At 40.3% G+C, this 26,512-nt stretch overlaps 1 protein-coding gene across 2 annotated transcripts in view; it reads left to right on the top strand.

Moving 5' to 3' along the window:
* The window catches only part of lcp1 (lymphocyte cytosolic protein 1 (L-plastin)), a 98,762-nt gene that overhangs the window by 69,949 nt on the left and 2,301 nt on the right, over positions 1-26,512 (top strand). For both annotated transcript variants that reach the window (XM_073045957.1, XM_073045958.1), the window contains 6 exons: positions 3,918-4,113; positions 4,930-5,008; positions 12,939-13,053; positions 14,613-14,746; positions 15,678-15,801; positions 19,028-19,152. In XM_073045957.1, coding sequence (XP_072902058.1) covers positions 3,918-4,113; positions 4,930-5,008; positions 12,939-13,053; positions 14,613-14,746; positions 15,678-15,801; positions 19,028-19,152 — 773 coding nt within the window. The remainder of the gene's footprint in view (positions 1-3,917; positions 4,114-4,929; positions 5,009-12,938; positions 13,054-14,612; positions 14,747-15,677; positions 15,802-19,027; positions 19,153-26,512) is intronic.

Consider the following 26,512-nt stretch of genomic DNA (forward strand, 5'->3'; position numbering starts at 1 on the left):
CTTCAACAACTTTTGCCAATTGGTGTTCACATCTATTGTGATGAAGTCCTTTGAGAGGATGGTCATAGCTAGAATCAACTCCTGCCAAAGCAAGGACCTGGATCCGCTGAAATTTGCCTATCGCCACAATAGGTTAATAGTGGATGCAACCTCACTGGCTCTCCTTTCGGCCTTGGGTCACCTGGATAATACAACTACCTACGTCAGGCCGCTGTTTATTGACTACAGCTCAGTGTTCAACAAAATCTATTTAACAAGCTCCAAAACCTGAGCCATTGTACCTCCCTATGCAACTGGACCCTTAACTTCTTCACTGGGAGAACACACTGTACGGATCGGAAATAGTATCTCCTCCTGGTTGACAATTAACACTGGCACACCTCAAGGACACATGATTAGCCCACTGCTTTACTCTCTCTGCTCCCACGATTGTATGGCTAGGCACAGATCAAACTGCACCTTCAAATTTGTCGATGACACAGCAGAATTTCAGATGGTGACAAGATGATGTACAGGGGAAAAATAGATCAGCTGCTGGGTGAGCGGTGTAGCAGCAACAACCTTGCACTCACTATCAGCAAGACCAAGGAACTGATTGTGTACTTCAGGAAGGGGGAGTCAAGGGAACAAAGACCAGTCCTACCAAGTTATCAGAAGTGGAAAGGGTGAGCAATTTCAAGTTCCTTGGGTGTCAACATCTCGCAGATCTATCCTGGGCCTAATATATTGATGCAATTACAAAGAAGGCATGACAAAGGCTGTATTTCATTAGGAATTTGAGAATTGGTATATCACCAAAGACACTCGCAAATTTCTACAAATGTACCATGGAGAGGACTCTAACTGGTTACATCACTGATTGGCATGCAGGGGCCACTGCACAGGATCAGAAAAAGCTGCAGGAAGTTGTAAACTTTGCTAGCTCCATCATGGGCTCTAGCCTCCCCAGCATCTAGGAACCGAGGTTCAAAAATGCACCATCCATCAGTAAGGACTTCCATCACCCAGAACATGCCCTCTTCTATTGCTGCCATCAAGGAGGAGGTACAGGACCCTGAAGACACACACTGAACGTTTCAGGAACAGCTTCTTTCCCTCCGCCATCAAATTTATGAATGGGCAATGAACCCATGAACACTACCTCGGTATTTTTCCCTCTCTTTTTGCACTAGTAACCCTCCCACCGTGGCTTGAAATAAACCAGGCTCATTAGCTAACTCTGGCTAACAGTCAAGTAACTTAGCATTGCATGGGTAACAGTGAGAAGGGTACCTTCAATAAACAACACATGCCTAGGATTGGAATGACTTAGATTCAACCAAATAGGGAAGTTGAAATGTTCTGATGAGGGTGCAGAAATTATGGTGAATGCTGTGTAAATACTGCCCCATGTAAAGTTACCATTTGCCCGGAAATAACAGACCTTACACCAGCATAAAATTAAAGTGGAAGGATATTTACAGCTATTTCAACTTTAACAAATAGTTAATAGAGAAAAAGAAAAAGGGCCGGGTACAATTAAACTAGTCTAAATGTGCACAAAAACATTGGAGGTCATTTCTGGAGCAGTCGGGTGCTTTGCCTTGATTACTCCCCTGCTGAACCCACGTTCTGTGTGAAAGGCACCAGCCACAGTCCGAACTTCACTTGAAGACCATTTCAAACAAACTGGCTAACTCAGGAGAATTGGCACTTCCTCCTTGGAACCATTCGTCTGCACAAAGCACTTCTTACAGCGGGGTCTCTCCTTTGAGCAGGATTCTGCAAGCATCTTCCCTTGTGCTTTTCTTCACACCTCTTGCCAACAAAGACCCAAAACCATCCCACTGACTCTCAGAAATCTGCAGCTCTCTCGAATGTTCCATGGCATCCCACTGTACAGAAAGTTACCAAGACAAACCCAGTTAGCTGATACCACATTCCTAAACTGAGCAAACAGATCCTAATCTTTGCAGAAACCAAAATACTGAACTGTGAAACTTAACTAACAGAACACAATGCGTTTTACAGAAAAGCTGCAGAAAATTGCACAACATTAGCAATACAATAAAACTTGTTCTTAACCAGGCATTAGACACTACTTATTTAATTTAATTTTCCTCTGTACTGTATATACTTCTTATTGTAATTTATAGTTTTATTCATATATATTGCCATGTACTGCTACTGCAAAACAAATTTCCTGACGTATACCAGTGATATTAAACACGATCTTGGTTGTGGTTTTGAATGACTTTCACTAATCCCCTCTTTTAAAATGTTAACTTCTTTGCATACACGGTATGCTGGTGAACATTCGTTTAGAATTCTTGGCTTTCATTTCATTAAAAATGTAAATGAAGTGGCTACAGTATGATTAGCGATGTAGTATCAGTCTGTGAACTGAACTGAATTCAAATGAGGTGTGGACAGGAGGTTAGAAGATATGTAAGGCCAGGCAGGTAATCGTTTGGGGTGAGTGAACTGTTTTCCTATTGTTCAAATGTTGGTATAATTTCTGTGGAACACTCAGATAAATGGTAAATTGATGGCTGTTAACGGATCATGAGAAATTGAACTCAACTGTATTAAGAGTAACATCACCATGCTTATAATTCAGGATACTTGCCAACTGTTAGTTGGATTTCACTTATAGTTCAATTTCAAAGTAAATTTATTATCAAAGTACATATATGTTACCATATACTACCTTGAGATTAATTTTCTTGCAGGCATTTACAGAAAAAAAAGACAATAGAATTTTTAAAAAACTATGCATAAACATAAATACCAATATACAAGTGAAGTGTGCAAATAAAAACAATACTGAGAACGTGAGTTGTAAAGAATGTTTGAAAGTGAGTCTGTAGATCATAGGATCAGTTCAGAGTAGTGTGAACCGTTCAGGATCCTCATGGTGGTGGTGTAGTTACTGTTCCTGAACATGATGGTGTGGGACCTAAGGCATCCATACCTCCTACTTGATGGCAGTAGTAAGAAGAGGACATGGCCTGGATGGTGAGGGTCTTTGATGATGGATCTGCATTCTTGAGGCAGTGCTCCATGTAAATGTACTTAATGGTGGGGAGGGCTTTGCCTATGGTGGACTTGTCTGTATCCACCATGTAGCCTTTTTCGTTCCTGGCTGTTGGTGTTTCCATACCGGTCCATGATGCAGCCAGTTAAAATACTCTCCACTGTGCATCTATAGAAGTTTGTCAAAGCTTTTGGTAATGTGCCAAATCTATGCAAACTTCTAAGAAAGTACAGGCTCTGTCTTGCCTTCTTTGTTATGACACTATGTCCTGGTACAAGGGCAGATCCTCTACTATGTTGATAGGAAGGAATTTAAAACTACTAACCCCCTCTACCTGGACCTGCATCTTCTTCCACCCGTAGTTGATAATCATCTCTTTTGTTTGGCTAACACTGAGTGAGAGGCTGTTATTGCTGCACCACTCAACCAGATTTTGTATCTCTCTCCTATTCATCACCACCTTTGATTCAGTTAACAGCATTGTAGTCATCAGCAAACTTAAATGTGGCATTGAAAGTGAACTTAGTCTCACAGTCATAAGTATATAGTGAGTAGACCAGGGGACTGAGCACACATCCCTGTGCTGATGGTGAGTGTGGAGGAGATGCTGTTACCAATCCATACTAACTGGGGATTGCCAGTGAGGAAATCAAGAATCCAGTTGCACAGGGAGGTACTGAGGCCCAGGTCTTGAAGCTTGGTGATGTGTTTTGAAGAGATTATAGTGTTCAATGCTGAGCTGTAGTCAACAAAGAGCATCCGGATGTATGTACCTTCAATGCCCAAGGTTCCAGAGCTGAGTGAAGAGCAGTGAGTTTTTGTGATTGTATGTTACGATTGCAGTTTGAGGTTTCAAAAACAAATCAGACTGAATATCACAAATACTTCATTACTTATTCAGGAAAAAGATGACTTGAAACGTGCAGAGTCCATGCTTCAGCAAGCTGATAAACTTGGCTGCAGACAGTTTGTCACAGCAGCAGATGTCGTACGTGGAAACCCCAAGTTAAACTTGGCGTTTGTTGCCAATCTCTTCAACAAATATCCAGCTCTTCAGAAGCCTGAGAATCAAGACATTGACTGGAGTCTCCTGGAGGGTAAGTACCTGAGAAAATTAAAGTGCTTAAAATGTTTCATTTGTGAAGAACTTTGTCAGTCTGGTGTAAGATGTCAGTCTAAACCTGCTAATCTTTTGGTACAAGTTAGTGTCTTTACTCTAATCAAATGCAATTGATGTTGCCTTCCCAGCAATGAGCTCCAGTGGGTCCGGGGATCAAAGCTACAAACTGAAACTTGGGTACAAACTCTTCAGGTTGAGCTCCACACTGCAACAGTACATTTATTCTTTACTGGCACAGAGGGATGCAGTTGTTCAAAATGGATTTTGTTTTTTTCTATTAGATCAGCATAAATAATGTTAATAAGAAAATAAAGCAAGGTTGTAATTGGTGAAGAATATTGTGTACAGTTTCTTTGTAGGGAGAATATATATACTGGAAATTTTGAAGAGTACATTATCAAAGGTATGAGTAATGGATGCAAAGACAGACTTGAGTAATTGGATTTACTTCATTCAATCACTAAAATTCAGATAGATAAAGGTATCTTGACTCTGATATATTTTCGTTTAATTTCGTACAGCAAGTTCTTACTCGGGGTGGAGCATGGGTGGTTTTTTGTGGTCTGAGGCACGAGGGCAGTTTCTGAGGAAATAATCACATTTTATCAGCTAGTTACAGCAGAACCCTTACTTATCTCGATGTCCAACACTTATCAGCTGTGCAATTATCTCTTGTGCATTCTTCAACTACGTCTTCATATGGGAAATTTATGGATGCTCCCTAAATCATAGATTTTGCTGCCTTTTTGTTAGCAACTAAACACATTTTCTACCTGCTTCAATAATTTTGTAGGTGAGACAAGAGAAGAAAGGACTTTCAGAAACTGGATGAATTCACTTGGTGTGACTCCACATGTGAATCATTTGTACAGGTAAGGAAGACTGCAAAGGATAACTCTCAGGGCAAGACACAGGCTGTGGGGCCGACGTCACAGAACGTTAACCAAGTGCACCATCCACAACAAGTTGTTATGAAAATCTAAATCATCCGCACTTAAAATGCTTTGCACAGTTAAGTGCTTTGTAAATTTCACATACAATCAATTGCTGTTCTGCCCATGACAAATTTTAAGTATAAATTATTATAGCTCTATTTTAGAGAATCCAAAAGTGTTTTATATTCATAAATTTCTTTTTAAGGGTAATGTATAAAATAGCGTAACCAATCTGGCCAAAGAAATCCCTCATAAATAGCTGTGTTATGGGTTATAGTGAAAAGGTAATCTACTTTAGTGATAATAGTTAAGGGGGAAAAACTGATCACCAGACAGGAGTAAAAAAGCAACACACACTAAACGCTGGAGGAACTCAGCAGGCCAGGCAGCATCTATGGAAAAGAGTAACAGTCAACCATTTGGGCTGAGACCCTTCATCAGGTCCTGTACTCTTTTCCACAGATGCTGCCTGGCCTGCTGAGTTCTTCCAGCGTTTTGTGTGTGCTGCTTGGATTTCTAGCATCTGCAGATTTTCTCATTTGTGGCAAGAGGGAAAAAAAATCAGTTTCTTTTTTAAAAAAATGCTGCGGGATCTTTACTATCCATATGAAGAATAAAAAAAGTCCTTGTCAATAACCTTCATGAACTTTTAATCAATAATCTTGCTGCCATTGTTAATTGGAATGAATGTCCAACATCCTGTAAACAACAACTCAGATAAAGAAGTGGTTCATGCCTGCATGCAACAAACCAGCACAACGTTCATGCTTGGGGCAGAGCAGTGATGTGAAATTCATACCATGTGTATAAGGCAATACACAAGAGAATCAAACCACTACCGCTAGACAAAGAACAATTTCGTTATCACTGATTTTGATTCTGAGGTCAAGAGTCCATCTTATCATACTAGGGAACCATTCAATAGTATTACAACAGCAGAATAGAAGCTGTCCTTGAATCTGGTGATATATGCCTTCAGACTTTTGTAATTTCTGCCCAAAGGAAAAGGAGAGAAGGGAGAATGCTTGGGGTGGGTGGGTCTTTGATTATGCTGGCTGCTTTACTGAGACAGAGCCCATAAATGGGGAAGCTGGTTTCCATGATATGCCGAGCTGTGTCCGCAAATCTCTGCAGTTTCATGTGGTCACAGGCAAAGCAGTTGCTATACCAACCTGTGATATACTCAGACAGGATGTTTTTTACGGTGCATCACTAAAAATTGGTAAGACTCCGAGGACATGCCAAATTTTTTAACCTCCTGAGGAAGTAGAGGTATAGGTGAATCTTTCACACCATAGCATCTATGTGGTTGGATCAGGCAGGCTATTCGTGCTGTTCACTCATAGGAACTTGAATTTCACAGCCCTCTCAACATTAGCACCATTGATTTAAACAGGAGTGTGTACACCTACCCTGTCCCTGAAGTCAATGAACAGCTCTTCTGCTTTGAGGGAAAATTTGTTGCCACAACACCATGCCACTAGGTTCTCTATCTCCTTCTTAGATTCCAACTCACTCTAGCTTGAGATATGTCCACCTACAGTGGTATCATCTGCAATTTATGGATAGAGTACTAAAACAGAATCCAGCCACAGAGTGAATGTATAGGGAGTAGAGGGCTGAGGATACAGCTTTGTGGAGTATGAGTGTTGAGGATAATTGTGGCAGGGATATTGCTGCCTATCCTTACTGATTGCAGTCTGTTGATCAGGATGCCAAGGCTCCTAACCCAGTACTGATCTCAGCTGCACACCACTAGTCACAGGCTTCCAGTTAGAGAAGCAACTATCTACTACCAGCCTCTGACTTCTCCTACTAAGCCAATGTTGAATCCAATTTACTACTTCATCCAGAATGCCAGCCTGCCTCCCATACAGAACTTTGTCAAAGGCTTGCTAATGTCCATGGATTCAATACCCACTGACTAATGTAGCTCTTTTTTATTGCCTTCTCATTCTCCCAAATGAAACAAGGGTCATTCAACTGCAGCTCCAGTTCCCTAACACATTAGTAAGGAGCTGCACCTAGATGTACTTCTTGCAAATGTAGCAATCAAGGAGACTGAAGATCTCCCAGATATTCCACATCTTGCATGAAGAACACACCATTGACCTGGGATCCATTCTCAGTACTCTAACTAGGGACCAATAAAGAAAGGAGAGAAACTTGACAAAAACCTCAACCTACTGAAGCCTATTGATTCAAAGCCTCAGCTCCCCACGCTAAACCTGGCCCACTCACACTACGGCCACTCCACGTAAACCTAACTTCTTTTTATTGGTCCTTAACAAATGCCTAATAACGCAAATAATTTCAAGCTCTGCTAAAAATCCCGACAGGCCTTGCTCACTTCTTACATCTCAAGCTTACTCGAAACAAGCATCAGCTTTCATGATCTCAGGCTCCTCTGAAAGTCCCAACAGGTCCTGCTTGCTTTTTAAACTTACACTTACTTGTTCCCCAAGTGCATATTATCCTAGTTTGGGCATCCTTCGATTCAGTTTCATCATCGCTGGAACCAACCTCAACAGTGAAGAAGTAATGTGGAATATCTTTACACCATCTGCAATGGTTATAGAATATAACAGATCACCACTGCATTTTCATGTGGTTTTGAAAGCCCCATTCACATCAATGAATGAGTTGAAATAATACATGAGCCCACAGCTTTCTGCTACTAAGCCAAGGGATACTTAGATAGAGCACAGTGATAAGTTTTAGAACAAAATTGAGATACAAATGGTCTTCCTGGCTTGCACTCCATACTCACCTTGTACTTTTACACTGGTTTTAACCTGCTTACGGGCTATGGGCTGATCTGTATCAATTACAACCAAAAGCAAATTAAATTTAATGCTAGTACGGTTTGGAACTTCCTAAAGCATTAACATTAAGAATGAAATTAACCTGGATGTATAATTAATAATGGACATTTTGTGGTATGACACAGAAATTGAACTATTTTTCACTGCTACCATTAGATGGTGCCACCATTCCATTTTGAATCAAATTCTTTCTCCACAATTACACACACAGAACACAGAGCAGTACAGCACAGCAACAGAGCCTTCAGCCCAGTAATCAAATGGCTAACTAATCCCTTCTGCCTACACAATATTCATATTCATTTCCCTTACATTCATGCACATATCTAAATGTCTCTTAAAAATTCCTAATATATCTGCATCTGCTACCACCCGAGGCAGCACATTCCAGGGAAACACCTCTCTCTGTGTTAAAAAAAACTTGCCCCACTTCTTCTTTGAACTTACCCCTCTCACTTTAAGTGCATAGTTCATTATTCCAAGTTTAATTGTCATTCAACCATACATGAAAATCCAGCATACAGCCATACAAGACAGCATTATTTCAGGGTCAAGGTGCAAAATGCAGTACCAACAGCCACACCCAGCACAAAGCACATAGAAGATATCAGTAAAATACAGTCACTGTTACAAACTGTAATGATTTAGAGACAAACCAACAGTAATAGAGTTCACACTGGAGTCTGGTTTTGATGTTAAAACCACTATCTTTATTAGTATCTACTTATAATATAGTAACTTGACCAAGATAAACAAAAGTTAACAATGTTATGTGTAAAAATGTGTGTAAATATAACTCACAAACTATCGAGCCTGGAGGAACAAGGCTTAGAGTCTTAAGATGGTAAAGTAGGAAAGTTCAGTAATCCAAGGAATAAATGATGGGAGAGAGATTTTTTTGTAATCCGGGGTAAATGTACAGAGATGGCGATTATGTTGAATTCCACAAGTAAACAAAAACCGTCATCGAAGATCTTGTCCACTGAATCGATCCAAAGTCCACTTAGATATATCACCAAAGTGACCCGTCACAGGAATGTCGTCTTCAAGTGATTACCACATAACATACCCAGGCAAGGGCTAACTTCAGGTGGTTCCACAGGACATTCCTAAATCCACTCCTTTGGATTATACGAAGTGACAGACACACATTCTGGAGCAAACCTTGCCCCGGCAGTTCTTAAATCCAAGTCTTACTGAGAGTAGCTGTTCTGTCTCTCTTGTTCCAACTGACCATCTCTCTCTCTCTCTAAAAATCAGAAGTGAGTTGAGGAAGTTGGTGGCTGACATCATTGTTAGTCCCGTTTCACTCAGGCACTCTCTTAAAGTGACAGTCCACAGCAAACAAAACCTATGGGTTCGTAACATCACGCAAAAAAATATATAGCCCAAGACCCTGCAGCTTAAACGCTGTGTCACACCGCCTCCGGTGAAGTGCAGTGATTCTGACACCTCTCTTCTGGGCAGTTGTAAATAGGCGACACCCCGGCTTGAGGCCTAGTCCTCACACTAGCCAAAGGCACACAGCTCCTCCACTGTCCACCCTACCATCTGCTGATAAATCAGTGAAATGGACTTACAGCACTCCACATTAACAATATCTAACAGGCTCTTGCTATCACAAAAAAAGCAGCTAAAACGATCCCTCACTGGTAGACTGCCTGTGTCCTTTGCACTCTGATGCAGTCAGCTGCATAATCCACACCAATGGAATTAGACATTTAAACATGCATACTCTCTGGTATTAGGCATTTCAACCCTGGGGAAAAGATACCAAATGTCTACTCTGTCTATTCCTTTCATAATCTTATTAATCTCCCCTCTTTACATTTGACCTATCAGATTTCCATTCAGCCTCCACTGCTCCAGAGAAATAACCAAAGTTTGTCCAACCCCTCATTGTAGCACATGTCCTGTAATTTAGACAGCATTCTTCTGCACCTTCTCCAAGACCTCGATTTCCTTCCTATAGTGGGGTGACCAGAACTGTGAGCAATACTCCAGATGCATCCTAACTAGGCTTTTATAAAGCGACAACATAACTTCACAACCTTTGAACTCAATGCCTTGACTAATAAAGGCAAGCCTGTACATGCCTTCTTAACCACCCCATCAACTTGTGTAGCTACTGTCAGGGAGCTGTTAACTTGGACCCCTAGATTCCTCGGTTCATCAACACTGTTAAGAGCCTTGCCCTTACTGTCTCCTTACGCTTGGTCTACCAAGGTGCAACACTTCACATTTGGCCAGGTTAAGCTCTGCCGTTTCTCTGTCAATTTCTGCAACTGATCTATATCCCATTGTATTCTTTGCCAGTCCTCTATGCTATCCACAATGCAACCATTCTTTGTATCATCTACAGACTTATTAACCCACCCATCTATATTTTCATCTTTGTCATTTATATACATTATACACAGCAGAGGTCCCAGTACAGGTCCATGTGGAACACCATTAATCACAGACCTCCAACTAAAATAAGTCCCTTTGACCACTGCAAGCCAGTTCTGAATCCAAATGGCCAATTCTCCATGAATCCCATACATCTTAACATTCTAAATGAGTCTCCTATGAGACACCTTATCAAAACTCTTACTAAAATCCATGTAGACAACCTCCACAGTTCTACCTTCATTGATCACCCTCGTTACCTCATCAAAAAACTCAGTCAGGTTAGTAAGACATGACTTCCTCTGTACAAAGCAATGTTGGCTCTCCCTAATTAGGCCACCGTTTTCCAAATGTTCATAAATCCTATCCTTATGTATTCTACCTAGTAACTTCTCTACCGCTGATGTAAGACCCATTGCTCTATAGTTTCTAGGATTATCCCTGGTTCCCTTTGTGAATAATGAAACAATATTAGCTACTTACCTATTCTCCAGGACCTTGCCCATGGCTAGAAAGTACATGAAGATATTGGTCAAGGCCCCAGCAATCACTTCTCTCGCCTCTCTCAATAACCTGGAGAATATTCCATCAGGCCCTGCAGATTTAGCCACATTAAAGGTTCTTGAGGAACCCAACTCTATCTCCCCCATTACCTCAAAATGCCATAGCATGTTGATATGCACAGCACTGATCCCCCTATCCTCCATGTCCTTCTTCTTGGTAAATACCAATATATAGTACTCATTTATGACCTCACCCACATCCTTCATATCCAAGCAAATGTTCCCCTCTTTATCTTTCAGTGGTCCTACCCTCTCCCTAGTTATCCTCTTGCTCTTGATGTATGTAATGATTGCCTCGGGTTTCTCTTCAATCCTACTTGCCAGTACTGTGTGTATTAATATGCTAGGGCATTTCGAGGTAAAGAGGGAGACAGTGTTGGGTTTTCATGGCCCTTCTAGCTTTCCTAATTCCCTTAGAACCATAGAACACTACAGCACAGAAATAGGCCATTCGGCCTTTCTAGTCTGTGCTGAAACTTTATTCTGCTAGTCCCATTCACCTGCTAATATCCATAACCCTCCAGACCTCTCCCATCCATGTATCTATCCAATTTATTCTTAAAACTTCAGATTGAGCCCGAATGTTCCCCCTAAACTCTTGAGTTTTTTTCTGGCTTCTTTATCATCTTCAAGGGCTGTGTTTGACTCTAGCCTAAGCTTTACATACTTAACTTTTTTCATCTTGATTAAATTCTACACCCACCCCCCAACCCCTGCCACAGCATACAAGATTCTCTTACCTTGCCATCCTCGTCTTTCCTCCTGACTGGAACTTACCTGTCCTGTACTCTGTGCAGTTGGTCTTTAAACACCATCCACACGGATGTGGACTTGCCCAAAAACAGTTGTTCCTAATTAACTCTCCCTAATTCCTGCCTAATGCTCTCGTAATTTGCCCTGCTCTAATTTAGTACTTTTCCTGCAATGTCTATACTTATCCTTAACTATAGCTATCTTAAAACTTAAGGATTTGTGGTCGCTGTTCCGTAACTGCTCACCCACTGAAAGGTCAGTCACCAGGCCAGGCTTATTACCCAACACCAGGTCCAATACAGCATCTCCTCTTGTTGGACTATCTGCATATTGATTTAAGAAACCCTCCAGAATGCACATTACAAATTCTGCCCATCTAAAGCTCTTGCACTAAGAAGGTCCCAGTTTATATTAAGGGACAGTGTATATTAGAGTGTAGATATTGTGAGGGTAGAAATCACGTTACGCAGAACAAGCTAAATCATATGCAACTACTTACAAAAACTATATTGAACACAAACTATAACACAAACACTAACCTAGTAATTAAAAATGGACTTCTATTGGCATTGCCATTTAAGGCAAGTGGCGGTAAATTCAGAAGAGATGCGTGGGGCAATCTGTTTTAAACACAGAGTGGCGGGTGCCTGAAATACACCTTCTGGGAGTGGTGGTAGACAGGAGCATTCAAGGGGCTCTTGGATAGGCATATGAATGTATGAAATGGAAGGATATGGACATTGTCTGGGCAAAAAGAATTAATGTAGTGCATATTTGATTACTGATTTTATTAGTTTGCCATAACATTGTGAGCTGAAGGGCCTGTTCCTGTGCTTACAGTTCTATGTTCTAAATCCATTCAAAATTAAAGCTAGTGTCAATCTGCACATTTCTAGATTTGTATGTATTTGGATAGATTGGAGTATTTTGGGAGATTTTTTTGCTCGTAAATTCAGCAGTTAATAAAACCATGTTCAATCATCAGCAGTTTATAGGAGGAATATCTGTTGCCAAATTCCTGCTCCAGGTTCCCTTTCTGACATGGATCAGCCTGCTGGAAAATTTCAAATGTTTTCTGCACTGGTTCTGAATATAATATTAACAGATTCCGAATCAGAATATTACAGCTTGTACTGGGTGTAGTTGTGTACTTTGGTCCCAAAACATGTCTTCACTCTAATCTGTTCTGAGTCAGTTTCAATGTTAAATCCTTATTTTAACAAAAGACTAAAACACGAATAAGCCTAACTCTTACCACATGTCATGTTTCAATTGCAGTATCTCATTCATTACTTTGTTAATGATCTAAATTGCTTACATATCATTTTGTTTCAGTGACCTAGATGATGCCTTGGTGATTCTGCAGCTCTATGAAAAGATTAAGGTCCCTGTGGACTGGAGTCGGGTGAACAAGCCCCCTTATCCTAAACTGGGTGCTAACATGAAGAAAGTAAGTGTTCAATTAAAACTTTCATTGGTATATATCAGAACAATCATATCAATGAGATTTTTGCAGTTTCACTCGTTGCTGATCACCTGACATCCCTGAAGCTGATGGCTATATAATCAAATAGCACAGAAATATGTCCTTTAGCCAACTCTGCCCATACTGACCATCAAGTACCCATCTGTAGCAAATATAGATTTATCTTTAGGAAGATCAAAATCCTCCTACCTATACGTTTTATATATCACTATGGAAAGGCTAATTATCACTGTATTGAAAGCATTCCTTGGTTTCCATAGTTTCCATTTTCATAGCCAAAGCTGATTTGGTATGCTGAACATGTGGCAACAAATCTGTGGGCTGGTCTTCAAGACTGAGAGAACTTGTGTTCCTACTTTGGATCATGTGATCATGGAGTGTTTCCACCCTACCTGTCTCAGTGGTAAGCCACCCACACTATCTAAAGCAAATACCAAAGGCAATTCATGATCAATGGCGGTCAAAGTCACACGACTTGTGGATGTTTTGTGAATGTCTCTGACCCACTATTAAATGTCATTGCACAGAAACAGGATATTTGGTCCATTTAGTTTAGAATCACTTAGTCTAATTTCCACACCGATGTTCACTCTCCACGTTTTACATTTGTTGTTCATGCAACTATTTAATTCCCAAACAGACAAAAACTGATGAAATGAAATGGTTTGCACTCATGAATTCCATGTGTTTGATCATTTTCCTGAGCCAATTTATTGAAAGAGCCATTAAATGATTTCTACTCTGATACTCTATCTGCAACTTTGGTTTGGATCTACATGTAAATGAAACTGCTGCTACCATTAATCCATTTTAGTTTTACTTTTAATTCCTTACAAAACAATACTGATTTTTAAATATTGTAAGACATGGTTCAATATCTGAAACGGGTTTAAAAGCCAATTACTAAAGTTTGCTGGTGACACAAAGGTTGGCAACATAGCTAAAAGCATAAAAATTAGACATGAATAGATTATATGTGGGGGGATATGGAAATTGAGACAAGGTAAGATAATCAAATTTGAAGTGGGGAAAAAAGATAAGTGTTTTACAAATAGTAAAATGCAGATAGAAAACAGGTAAAAGTAAAAAGTGCAAAGACCAGACTCCACCAGTGCTACTGTGTAAATGGTGAACAGACTGGTAGGCAACTTTATGATCACTCCCTACTCTACCTGCAACTTTGAGCACCACCTTGGAATCTATTTAACACATTCAGCTCTTCGGCACACAGCTGCAACCAGAGGAGTATGGTCCCATATGCTGGAACTTAAACCAGAGTGTCTTTATGTGAGCAGTAAGTGGAACAGTGGAATGAGTTCATTAATATCCATAGCTTTAATCTGGTGCATTGTAACTTGGTCCCAAACCATAACAAGGGGGACCTGCTCATTGACTTGAATTGAGCACCAATGACGGAAAAGGCAGGAACTCAAGCCCTTTATTGACTGCAATCGAGAAGAATTCATTATATAGATAATGAATTAAACCAATCTTGCTAACATGTAGGTTATATTATTCAACAGCTGGAAAACTGTAATTATGCAGTTGATCTGGGAAGGAACAAAGCCAAATTCTCACTTGTTGGCATCGCGGGTCAGGACCTGAATGAAGGCAAACACATGCCAACCTTAGCTTTGTTGTGGCAATTAATGAGGAGGTGAGTATATTTTAATTTATGTAGATAAGTGAGACAAAGATGGTGTCAAGTGCTAACTGATAAATCATGGAAGTATTGGATAGTTTGGTACAAATTTGCTAATTTGTTGCATTTTGTAGATTTAACTTGTCTAGATTTTCCATATGGCTTGGGGTTTACACCAAAATTGTTGGTAGACAGCATGTATGCTGCTTACTATTAGGGCTGTTATTCCTGGAAATCCCCAACCCATCTGAGTAACTGAATATGAGGCACAAAGATCCTGGATTTCTATGTATTTTTCTCATTTGGCACCCATTCCCAAAACTTTATTGACCATCTAAAACACTATTGCCATCTGAGAATTGTTCTGTAATTTTCTGTAATGGGTAGAAAAGTGATATGAGCACTATGAGTGAGACATTCAACCTTTGCATTTTGATTAGACAATGTGATCAGGACATTCAGCCTATATTAACTCCAGTTCCATAGCACATTGAGGATTTCCTACCCTGTATGAGAGTCCATTATATGTATTCCTTGAATAATTTCCTGAATCCAAGCTTAAATTTTCTTTTCAGTTCTTTGAATCCATGTCTCTTTGACAATCATTCTTCAAATCATACATTATAGAAATGTTCATCCCTCTGAATTTGTGCTAATTCTTTGAAAGAACAAGCCAATTAGTTTCATTACCCCTGCCTTTTAAGCTCTACATTTATATCCATCAAGTGTATTTCCAATTAAATTTTGAATCTGATTCCACCTCTCATTCGAATAATGCATTCCAAACCATAGGAATATTATTTTCTCACGCCTTGAAGTAACGTTCATTTAATATATTTATTACTATAAGTTGCATTTACAGCAACTACACTTCTGATGAACAGTTGGGGTATTGACATCTCTTTTCGCAGTTCACCTCAAAGTAATGTTGTTTTCTTTGCTGTAGGTATACCTTGAACATGCTGGAGGAGATTGGTGAAGGTGAAAAGGTTAATGATGACATCATTGTGAACTGGGTGAATCAGACATTATCTGAAGCAGCGAAAAGCTCCACTATTTCTAGCTTTAAGGTAATTTACATTCCAAGTGTTTTACACATAGACCTCCCTGGGCCGGGCTCAACACTGAAATTTAAAATAGTAAATAAACAAATAGAGTAATTAAGAAATTATAATAAGTAATTATATAAATCAATATGCAATACACTAAATGCCCACTTTATTATGTATCTCCTGTATCTAATAAAATGGCCTTTGAGTGTATGTCTGTGGTCTTCTGCTGCTGTAACCTATCCGTTTCAAGTTTTGATATGTTATGTCAGGGATGCTCTTCTGCACAGCATTGTTGTAACAAGCAGTTATCTGAGTTACAGTTGCCTTCCTGTTAGCTTGAACCAATCTGGTCATTTTTCTCTAACCTTTCTCATTAACAAGGCATTTTTGCCCTCAGAGCTGCTGCTCATTGGATGTTTCTATTTTCTTTTCACACCATTTTCTTTAAACTCTAGAGACTGTTGTGTGTGAAAATCCCAGGAGATCAGCAGTTTCTGAGGTACTCAAACCATCCTGTCTGGCACCAAAAATCATTTCACATCGAAGTTACTTAGATCATATTTCTTCCCCGTTCTGAAGTTTGGTCTGATCAACAACTGGACCTCTTGACCATGTCTGCATGCTTTTAAGCACTGAATTGCTGTCACATGATTGACTGATTAGTTATTTGCAATGATGAGCAGGTGTACCTAATAAAGTGCTACTGAGTGTACGTTGAATATTTGTATGTTCAATATATCTCTATATCTATTGACATATATCTCTTCTAGTTGTTCTTCAGACACACACAGAAATACCATTCAATTTTTCAGTCAGTCACCACATCAACTTAGTCAAATGGTTTTTATCTTAAGAAGTACTACCACACCCATATATTAGGTGCTAAGACTATGTTGGTGGTTCTTTATCAGACTAGCATGTATAAGAACAGTTTACTAATGTGTCATAATTTTTCAGTGATTCAATTACCAGTTACTTGAGGCTAATGGGGAGGGCTAATCCAAACAAGCAGAGTCTACTTAAACATAGTCCAGTACTCTGCAGTGAACAGTCTATTCATTTAATGGACAGTATGTACTTGCAGTCCCACAAATTAATCAGAGCCTACAATGAAACTACAGCCAAGTCTTCCAATAGTAGGGTTATTTCTTCAGAAAAATGCAGTGAGTGGAGGATGTCTACATTGTTTCATGAGTAAAAATCATTGCCAGCAGCATGGTCTTTGATTAGCAAGGGAATTATGTAATCATTTGCATTCTGGCACAAACTCAGGGTGGTGCTTTGTGCAGCCTCAGGTATAGTTTCTTTTTTTCTGAATATATTTGAATAAAATCAATTGCAACAAAATACAAGTACATTCGGCCCTCCTTATCCGTGGGGGATTGGTTCCAGGACTCCCTGCGGATACCAAAATACGCAGATGCTCAAGTCCCTTATTTAACCTGTCTCATTGCGGTGGTCTTTAGGACCCAGTGGAACCCCGGACTTTATTTAATCTGTCTCAGTGCGGTGGACATTAGGACTCGGCGGGCGCAGCTCTGAATCCGCAGTGTTTCTGTTCACGAAAATAATCATGATCACGATTGAAAATAAGGTGGAAGTAATAAAGCGATCGGAAAGAGATGAAACGCCATCGGTCATTGGAAAAGCGTTGGGCTACAGTCGGTCAACGATCGGAACAATTTTAATGGAGCATGTGAAAGGCCCTGACCCGATGAAAGCTACAATTATTACTAAGCAATGCAGTGGTTTAATTATTGAAATATGTATGTTTCTTAAGTATTTTATATGCATAGAAAGGTAAAATATATACTATATGCTAAGAAAAACTTCTGATTAACTGACACTAAATAATACCAGATGTACCTGTTCTGACGTCAAATCCGTCTTAAAGATGGACTCAGGAATGGAACTCATTCATAACCCGGGGACTGCCTGTACTTTTAAATCATCTCTAGGTTACTTATAATACCTACCGGTAATACAATGTAAATGTATGTAAGTAGTTGTTATACTGTATTGTTTAGGAAATAATGACAAGAAAAAATAGTCTGTACATGCTCAAACAATGAGTGTTGGAGAGAGAACTTCCGGGTTTTCCCGATCCGTGGTTGGTTGAATCCGTGCATGTGGAACCCGCGGATAAGGAGGGCTGACTGTATTTGATGGGTATCTGCAGAACATTTGAAGCTATGGCTCTGCGTGCATATTGCCAGGGTGGTTCTAAGCCTGAATTGAATGAATCCTTTCCACACTAGCCACTCACTTGGCTATCAGATTCTAAGCCTCACAACTGATACAGGACTTTGTGATATGGTGCAACTCAAACTACCTGCGTCTCAATGTCACCAAGACCAAGGAGATGGTGGTGGACTTTAGGAGATCTAGGCCTCATATGGAGCCAGTGATCATTAATGGAGAATGTGTGGAGCAGGTTAAGACCTACAAGTATCTGGGAGTACAGTTGGACGAGAAGCTAGACTGGACTGCCAACACAGATGCCTTGTGCAGGAAGGCACAGAGTCGACTGTACTTCCTTAGAAGGTTGGCGTCATTCAATGTCTGCAGTGAGATGCTGAAGATGTTCTATAGGTCAGTTGTTGAGAGCGCCCTCTTCTTTGTGGTGGCGTGTTGGGGAGGAAGCATTAAGAAGAAGGACGCCTCACGTCTTAATAAGCTGATAAGGAAGGCGGGCTCTGTCGTGGGCAAAGTACTGGAGAGTTTAACATCGGTAGCTGAGCGAAGGGCGCTGAGTAGGCTACGGTCAATTATGGAAAACCCTGAACATCCTCTACATAGCACCATCCAGAGACAGAGAAGCAGTTTCAGCGACAGGTTACTGTCGATGCAATGCTCCTCAGACAGGATGAAGAGGTCAATACTCCCCAATGCCATTAGGCTTTACAATTCAACTGCCAGGACTTAAGAACTTTTTTAAAGCTATTATTAATGCTTTTTGAGTTAGTGATTTAGATGCATATCATATTATTACTGAGTTAAGTATTGTATGTAATGAGTTTTTGCTACAACAAGTGTATGGGACATTGGAAAAAATGTTGAATTTCCCCATGGGGATGAATAAAGTATCTATCTATCTATCTATCTAACTGTGAGGCTTAGAATAAATGGAGATCCAGTAGATAACCTTTGCAAATTAGCTCTCAAAGCCACTAACTTATAAAAGCATCAAATTTATGCTGGGTTTTCTGACATTTGCCATTCCAATATGTTCCCTAATCCACAGGACAAAGAAATTAGCACAAGTATGCCAGTACTGGATTTGATTGATGCCATTCAGACCGCATCCATCCGATATGACCTTGTGAAGACAGGAGACTTGACTGATGAAGAGAAGCTTGAAAATGCTAAGTGAGTCACATCTAAATACTATAATATTTAAGAAGAAATCAGGAAAGCATATTTATTATTAATTCATGGCTTGTGGGTGTCACCGGCAAAGCCAGCATTTATTTCCTGTTCCTAATTGTCTTTGAGAAGATGATGATGAACTGCCTTCTTTAACTGTTAAGCTACAACGACTCCCACAGAACTATGTAGCTTTCATACAATTATGGAAGAAAGGAATAGGAGGACATTTTGCAGTTTCGAAGGGAGTGAAGAATACTTATTTAACTCTCTCATACTTTTCCCTTAAAATTATTTCCTGTCACAAACTATTCCAGCTTCCTTTTGAACAACTGAATCTGTATTCCAACTTCCAGCCAGTCACTATGTTTTCTTTCGAAGCACATTTGCTTCTTTCAGCAATCATCTTCTTTCTGTGCCCTCTAGTTCTTGACCCGACAGCCACTTCTGCTCTCAATCTATTCTGTTTATAATCTTCAAGATTTTATATACCTCAATTTGTTCTCCTCATAATCTCCTCTTTTCCATCAAAAACTATCACAGGTTCTGCAATCTACCTGCACAGTCAAAATTCTTCAATTTAGGAATTATTTCCTACACCTTCTTCAAGGCATTCATATCCTTAAAAGTCTAGCACCCAGAAATGGTCACAAGACTAGTCACAATTGTGGTTGTACTAGTACCAAATAAAGGTTCAATGTGACTTATTTGCTCTTGTACTCTTTTGCTCTGTCTATCCTGTCTGATTTTTTCAAGGTGGTGGTTAATCTGCCCTGACCCATTCACTGAATTAGGTACATGTACCTTCAGATCACTGTTTCTGTATCACTGTTACAATTGTGCCCTCTAATTTTATATTGCCACATTTATTTCTACCAAAGTGTAAGTACTCACTTTTCACTGTGTTAAATTTCATCTGCTGCCTACTGTATTTACCCATTCCCAGCAGCCTATTTTAAGAATATCAGTGATCTTTAGTACTGACTCGTGGAAAATTCCACTGTACACTTCACTCTAGTCTAGGGGTTCTCCACTTCAAGACCATGGACCCCTTGTTTAATGGTAAGAGTCAATGGTGAGGAAAAAGTTGAGACCCTCTGGGTCCAAAAATAACTTTCATTTCTCATCCATTTGCTGCCATTTAGCCAATGTTCTATTCCCTGTGCTGTGTGGTCTCCAATCTGGATCAACTATATCAAAACTATTTCCAAATTACATTTATATCTTATCAAGTACATCTCCCTCTGTTATGGGAGAACTCTTGATATGGAGTCAGAGGAGATGCAGCATGGAAACAAGCCCATTCATCCCACCAAGTCCACACTGACCAAGGGTCAGCTGATCAGTTAAACCCAATGTGCAAATCTATGCCAGTTTTCCCTAATCAATCCACAGTTGTTCAAGTGTCTACTAATTGTGTCCCTGATTATCAGGAACTTTCCTCACTCGATAGATTAAACTGACTGGTCTGCAGTGACCGAGTTTACCCCAGCACCTTTTTCAGAATAAAGTGTAGCATTTACAGATCTTAGGCACTACCCCTAAATCTATGGAAGTTTGCAAATTTAAAGCGGGTCTTCTGCATTTTCTCCCCTGCTTTCATCAGCAACAGCATGCATCACATTTCAGCCAGCTGCTTTATCCACTTTACTGAAGCTGCCTATTCTGATGTATTCCTTTTATCAATTTATAATCCACCCAAAATACTAATTGGATTGTTCTTGCTCCAGCACCATCTTCCTTGCTCCTCCCCATGTCCTTTTTACCATTATCATCCCAGTTTATATGTGGATTATTCAGGTCCCCCAGCATCACATTTATAATTTTTTTCAAATCTTTGTAATTTTCCTGAATTTGCTCCTCACTATCCTTTCCCTTTACTGGAGGCAAACGCAATACATTATTTTATATAATGCTGATTTTTATTCAAATAAATTATTTCATTAGACATCATTTTTTTCAGGACATCATCCCACCTCTCTCCGGTAATGATGGAATAGATAGCTTTGTTGCAAAGTTTGCAGACAACAGGTGGAGGGACAGATAGTTTTGAAGAGGTAGAGAGACAACAGAAGATTAAGAGAATGGGCAAAGAAGTGGCAGATGGAATATAGTGTTCGGAAGTGTATGGTCATGCATTTTGGTAGAAGAAATGAAAGGGTTGACTATTTTCTAAATGGAGAGAAAATACAAAAAACTGAGGTGCAAAGAGACTTGGGAGTCCTTGTGCAGGACTCCCTGAAAGTTAATTTGCAGGTTGAGTCTGTGGCAAGGACGGCAAATGCAATGTTAGCATTCATTTCAAGAGGACTAGAATATAAAAGCAAGAATGTAGTGTGAAGACTTAATAAAGCATTGGTGAGGCCTCACTTGGAGTACTGGCAGCAGTTTTGGGCCTCTTATCTTAGAAAGGATGTGCTGAAACTGGAGAGGGTTCAAAGAAGGTTCAGGAAAACAATTCCAGGATTGAACAGCTTGTCATATGAAGAGCATTTGATGGCTCTGGACCTGTATTCACTGGAATTCAGAAAAATGAAGAGTGACCTAATTGAGACCTATCGAATAATGATAGGCCTTGATAGGGTGGATGTGGAGAGGATTTTTCCTATGGTGGGGTGCCTCAGATCAGAGGACCCCACAGAATAGAGGGCATCCTTTTAGAATGGAGATTAGGAGGAATTTCTTTAGCCAGAGAGTGGAGACCAAGTCTTTATATATATTTAAAGCAGAGGTTGATAGATTTTTTGATTGGTCAGGAGATGAAGGGATATGGGGGGTGGGGGGAGAGGCAGGAGATCGAGTCTGAGAGGGAAAATGGATCAGGCATGATGAAATGGCAGAGCAGACTCAATGGACCAAATGGCCTAATTCTATTCCTATATCTTATGGTAATATTTTTCTTAAACAACAGTGCAGTACTCTTCTCATCCTTCCACTCCCCACTGCCCCACCACCATTCTTCCACTCCTTACTTTTACTGAACTTTGTATCCATGAATATTTAGAACCAATTCCCAGCCCTACAGCAGGGTTTCTTATTCCCCGACTTCATCAGCCCACATCACTGAAAGTTTCCCAGCCTTGCATAATACAGCGTGTGTTTGTGTACATGCAGTGTAAACCATATCTTACACTCTTTTGTACTTTTTATTCTGGTCCGACCTAAAGGTTTTCTCTTGATTGCTATTCATCTCTCTCAATTCTTTTTTGTCTTTTTCAAAGTAGCATCTGATGTTCAATCTAAGAATCTCCTTGCAAGGGTATTGTTCCCACCTGTACCAAGCTGCAATTTACCTGGTCATTCAGGTCCCACCTCCCCACAACCACTCCCAATTCCCCAGTAATCTAATGCACGATCTCACCAGCTACATGTTTATGTGTGTTGTCCTCTAACTTCTGTACTTGTTGGTGCATGGCATGCAGGATCTCACCACTCACCCTATTCTTAACTTCTGTTATTAGTATCAATCTCAGGTTATTTTCCTTCTACTGAAAAATGTTATGCAATCTCAGTAATATCCTTGAATGATAAATGTGATTCTAGCATTATGGAAACAGGACACTATCTGGGATCACTTCCATAATCATAGAGGTGTCTGTCTGCTCCCATGCTAGAGAAAGTCCTTCAGCTACTGGCATTAGCCTTTCTCAACCTGCTTGTTTTAAAAAAACTCGAAAGCTCCATTTCCTGCCCCATTTTTAAACTCACAGAGTTTCTCTTTCCTTCACCTTGGTTACAAAACAAAATTTGATACTGACACAAAATTAAAAGTTTGTCCAAAGGTGTAAATTTAGAGGAGGAAAAATTAGGGAGGAAATTTCAGAGTACAGAGCCATGTTAAGTAATGGCATGCTTACTTAAGGTGGGATGAATTACATTTAGTAATGCTCACTGGACTAGAATTAGAAAAGCATTTTCATCTAAGAACTTCAGGGTATTACTGTACCAGAACATAGCCATTAAGTTTTGTAACAAAGGGATATTTAGAAATAAAACATTCTTTGCAGCCTCTCTGGGAGAACTACGGATGAGGTAAGAGTATCAGGGGATATAGAACTTAGCTGATATTTGCTTCAATGCATTACATAAGACATAGGAATAGAATTGGACCATTTGGCCCATCGAGTCTGCTCTGCCATTCAATCATGGCTGATCCTTTTTTTCCCTCCTCAGCCCCACTCCCCAGCCTTCTCCCTGTAACCTTTGATGCCATATCCAATCAAGAACCTATTAAGCTCTGTCTTAAATACACCCAATGACCTGGCCTCCACAGCTGCCTGTGGTAATAAGTTCCACAAATTCACCACTCTCTGGCTAAAGAAATTTCTCTGCATTTCTGTTTTAAATGGACGCCTCTCTATCCTGAGACTGTGCCCTCTTGTTCTAGACTTCCTACCAGTGGAAACTTCCTTTCCACATCTACTCTGTCTAGGCCTTTCAACATTTGAAATGTTTCATTGAGATATCCTCTCATTCTTCTAAATTCCAGCAAGTACAGACCCAGAGCTATCAAACATTCCTCGTATGATAACCCTTTCATTCCCAGAATCATCCTTGTGAACCTCCTCTCCAATGCCACACATCTTTTCTCAGATGAGGAGCCCAACACTGTTCACAGTACTCAAGGTGAGGCCTCACCAGTGCCTTATAAACCCTCAGCATCACATCCCTGCTCTTGTATTCTTGACCTCTTGAAATGAATGCTAACATTGCATTTGCCTTCCTCACCACCAACTCTACCTACAAGTTAACTTCTAGGGTGTTCTGCATAAGGACTCCCAAACACTTTTGCATCTCAGATTCTTGAATTTTCTCCCCATTTAGAAAATAGTCTGCACATTTATTTCTTCTACCAAAGTTCATGACCATGTATTTTCCAACATTGTATTTTATTTGCCACTTTCTTGCCCATTCTCCTAATCTGTCTACATCCTTCTGAAGCCTAGCTGTTTCCTCAACACTACCAGCCACTCCACCAATCTTTATATCATCTGCAAACTTGACAACACAGCCATTTGTTCATCATCTAAATCATTAATATACAGCATTAAAAAGCAGTGGTCTCAACATCTACAGAACACCACCAGTCACTGGCAGCCAACCAGAAAAGGATCCTTTTATTCCCACTCACTGCCTCCTACCAATTAACTAATGCTCTAACCATGCCAGTAACTTAACAGTAATACCATGGGCTCTTAACTTGGTAAGCAACCTCGTGTGGAAGCTTATCAAGGGCCTTCTGAAAGTCCAAATATACAACATTGACTGCATCTCCTTTATCTATCCTACTTCTAATCTCATCAAAGAATTCCAACAGGTTCGTCAGGCAAGATTTTCCCTTAAAGAAACCATGCTGACTCTGTCCTATCTTGTCCTGTGTCACCAAGTACTGATAACCTCATCCTTAACAATTGACTCCAACATCTTCCCAACCACTGAGGTCAGGCTAACTGGTCTATAATTTCCTTTCTGCTACCTTCCTCCTTTCTTAAAGAGTGGAGTGGCATTTGCAGTTTTCCAGTCCTCTGGCACTATGCCAGAGTCCAATGATTTCTGAAAGATCATTACTAATGCCTCCACAATCTCTACTGCTACCTCTTTCACAATCTTAAGGTCATCTGGCCCGGGTGTCTAATGTACCCTGAGGTCTTTCAGCTTTTTGAGCACCTTCTCCCTTGTGATAGTAACTGCACCCATTTCTCTTCCCTCACACCCTCCAACATCTGACACAGTGCTAGTGTCTCCCACAGTGAAGACTGATGCAAAATACTCATTTAGTTCACCTGCCATCTCCTTGTCCCTCATTATTATTTCTCCTGTCTCATTTTCTAGCGATCCTATATCCACTCTCATCTCTCTTTTATTTGTTAGATACATGAAAATCTCCTAATGATTCTTTTAGTTGCTCTCTGTAAATTTTTAAAAGCTTCTCAATCTTTTGTCATATCATTAATTTTTGCTTTGTTGCATGCTCTCTCTTTTGTTTTTACATCACCTTTGACTTTCCTTTCAGCCACAGTTGTACTGTTTTGCCATTTGAGTATTTCGTTGTTTTTGGAATACATCGATCCTGTACCTTCCTCGTTTTCCCAGAAACTCATACCATTTCTATTCTGCTGTCATCCCTGCCAGCAGCTCCTTCCAATTTACTTTGGCCAACTCCTTTCTCATACCACTGTAATTTCCTTTACTGCACTGAAATACTGCTGTGTCAGACTTCACTTTCTCCGTACCAAATTTCAAGTTAAGCTCAATAATACTGTTATCTCAGCCTCCTAAGGGTTCTTTTACTTTAAACTCCCTAATCACCACACCCCCCCCCCCCCCCGTTCATCACGTAACACCCAATCCAGTATAGCTGATCCCCTAGCAGGTTCAACGACAAATTTATCTAAAAAGCCATCTCGTAGACATTCAACAAACTCACTCTCTCGAGATTCACTGCCAACCTAATTTTCCTAATTGACCTGCATGTTGAAATCTCCCATGACTGTCATAACATTGCCCTTTTTATCCATCTTTTCTATTTACCATTGTAATCTGTGGTCCACATTCCAGCTACTGTTGGGAGGCCTGTATATAACAGCCATCAGGGTCCTTTTACTCTTGCAGTTCCTTAACTCAACCCACAAGGATTCAATATCTTCCTATCCTATGTCACACCTTTCTACTGATATGATGTTGTTCTTTAGCAGCAGAGCCATGCCACCCCCCCCCCCCCGCCCCCGCCTATCCCTCCGATACAACATGTATCAGAGCTGGACATTCAGCTCCCAACTACAACCATCCTTCAGCCACAATTCAGCGATGGCCACAACATCACACCTGACAATCTGTAATAGTGCAACATGATCATCCACCTTATTTCTTAAACTCCACGCATTGAGATACAACACTTTGAATACCATATTTGCTACCCTTTTTGATCCTTCATCCCTAATGCACTGATACTTACCTTGCTGACTGCAGTTTTGTCCTGCCCTTCCTGACAGTCTGACTGCGTACTGTCTTTGATTTTTACCATCCATTCTATCCTGCGACCTTTCATTCTGGTTCCCATCCCCTGCCAAATTAGTTTAAACCCTCCCCAACGTCTCTAACAAACCTACCCGTGAGCATATTGGTCCCCCTGAAACCTGTCTCTTTTGAACAGGTCATACCTTCCCCAGAAGAGATCCCAATGATCCAAGAACCTGAAGCCCTGCCCCCTGCACCAGCTTCTCAGCCACATACTTATCTCCCAAATCATCCTGTTTCTACCCTCACTGGCGCATGGCACAGACAGCAATCCAGAAATTACTACCCTGGAGGTCCTGCTTCTCAGCTTTCTACCTAGCTCTCTAAATTCTCTTTTCAGGAACTC

Source organism: Hemitrygon akajei, chromosome 5 (genome assembly GCF_048418815.1).
Source record: "Hemitrygon akajei chromosome 5, sHemAka1.3, whole genome shotgun sequence".
NCBI classification, from domain to species: Eukaryota; Metazoa; Chordata; class Chondrichthyes; order Myliobatiformes; family Dasyatidae; genus Hemitrygon; species Hemitrygon akajei.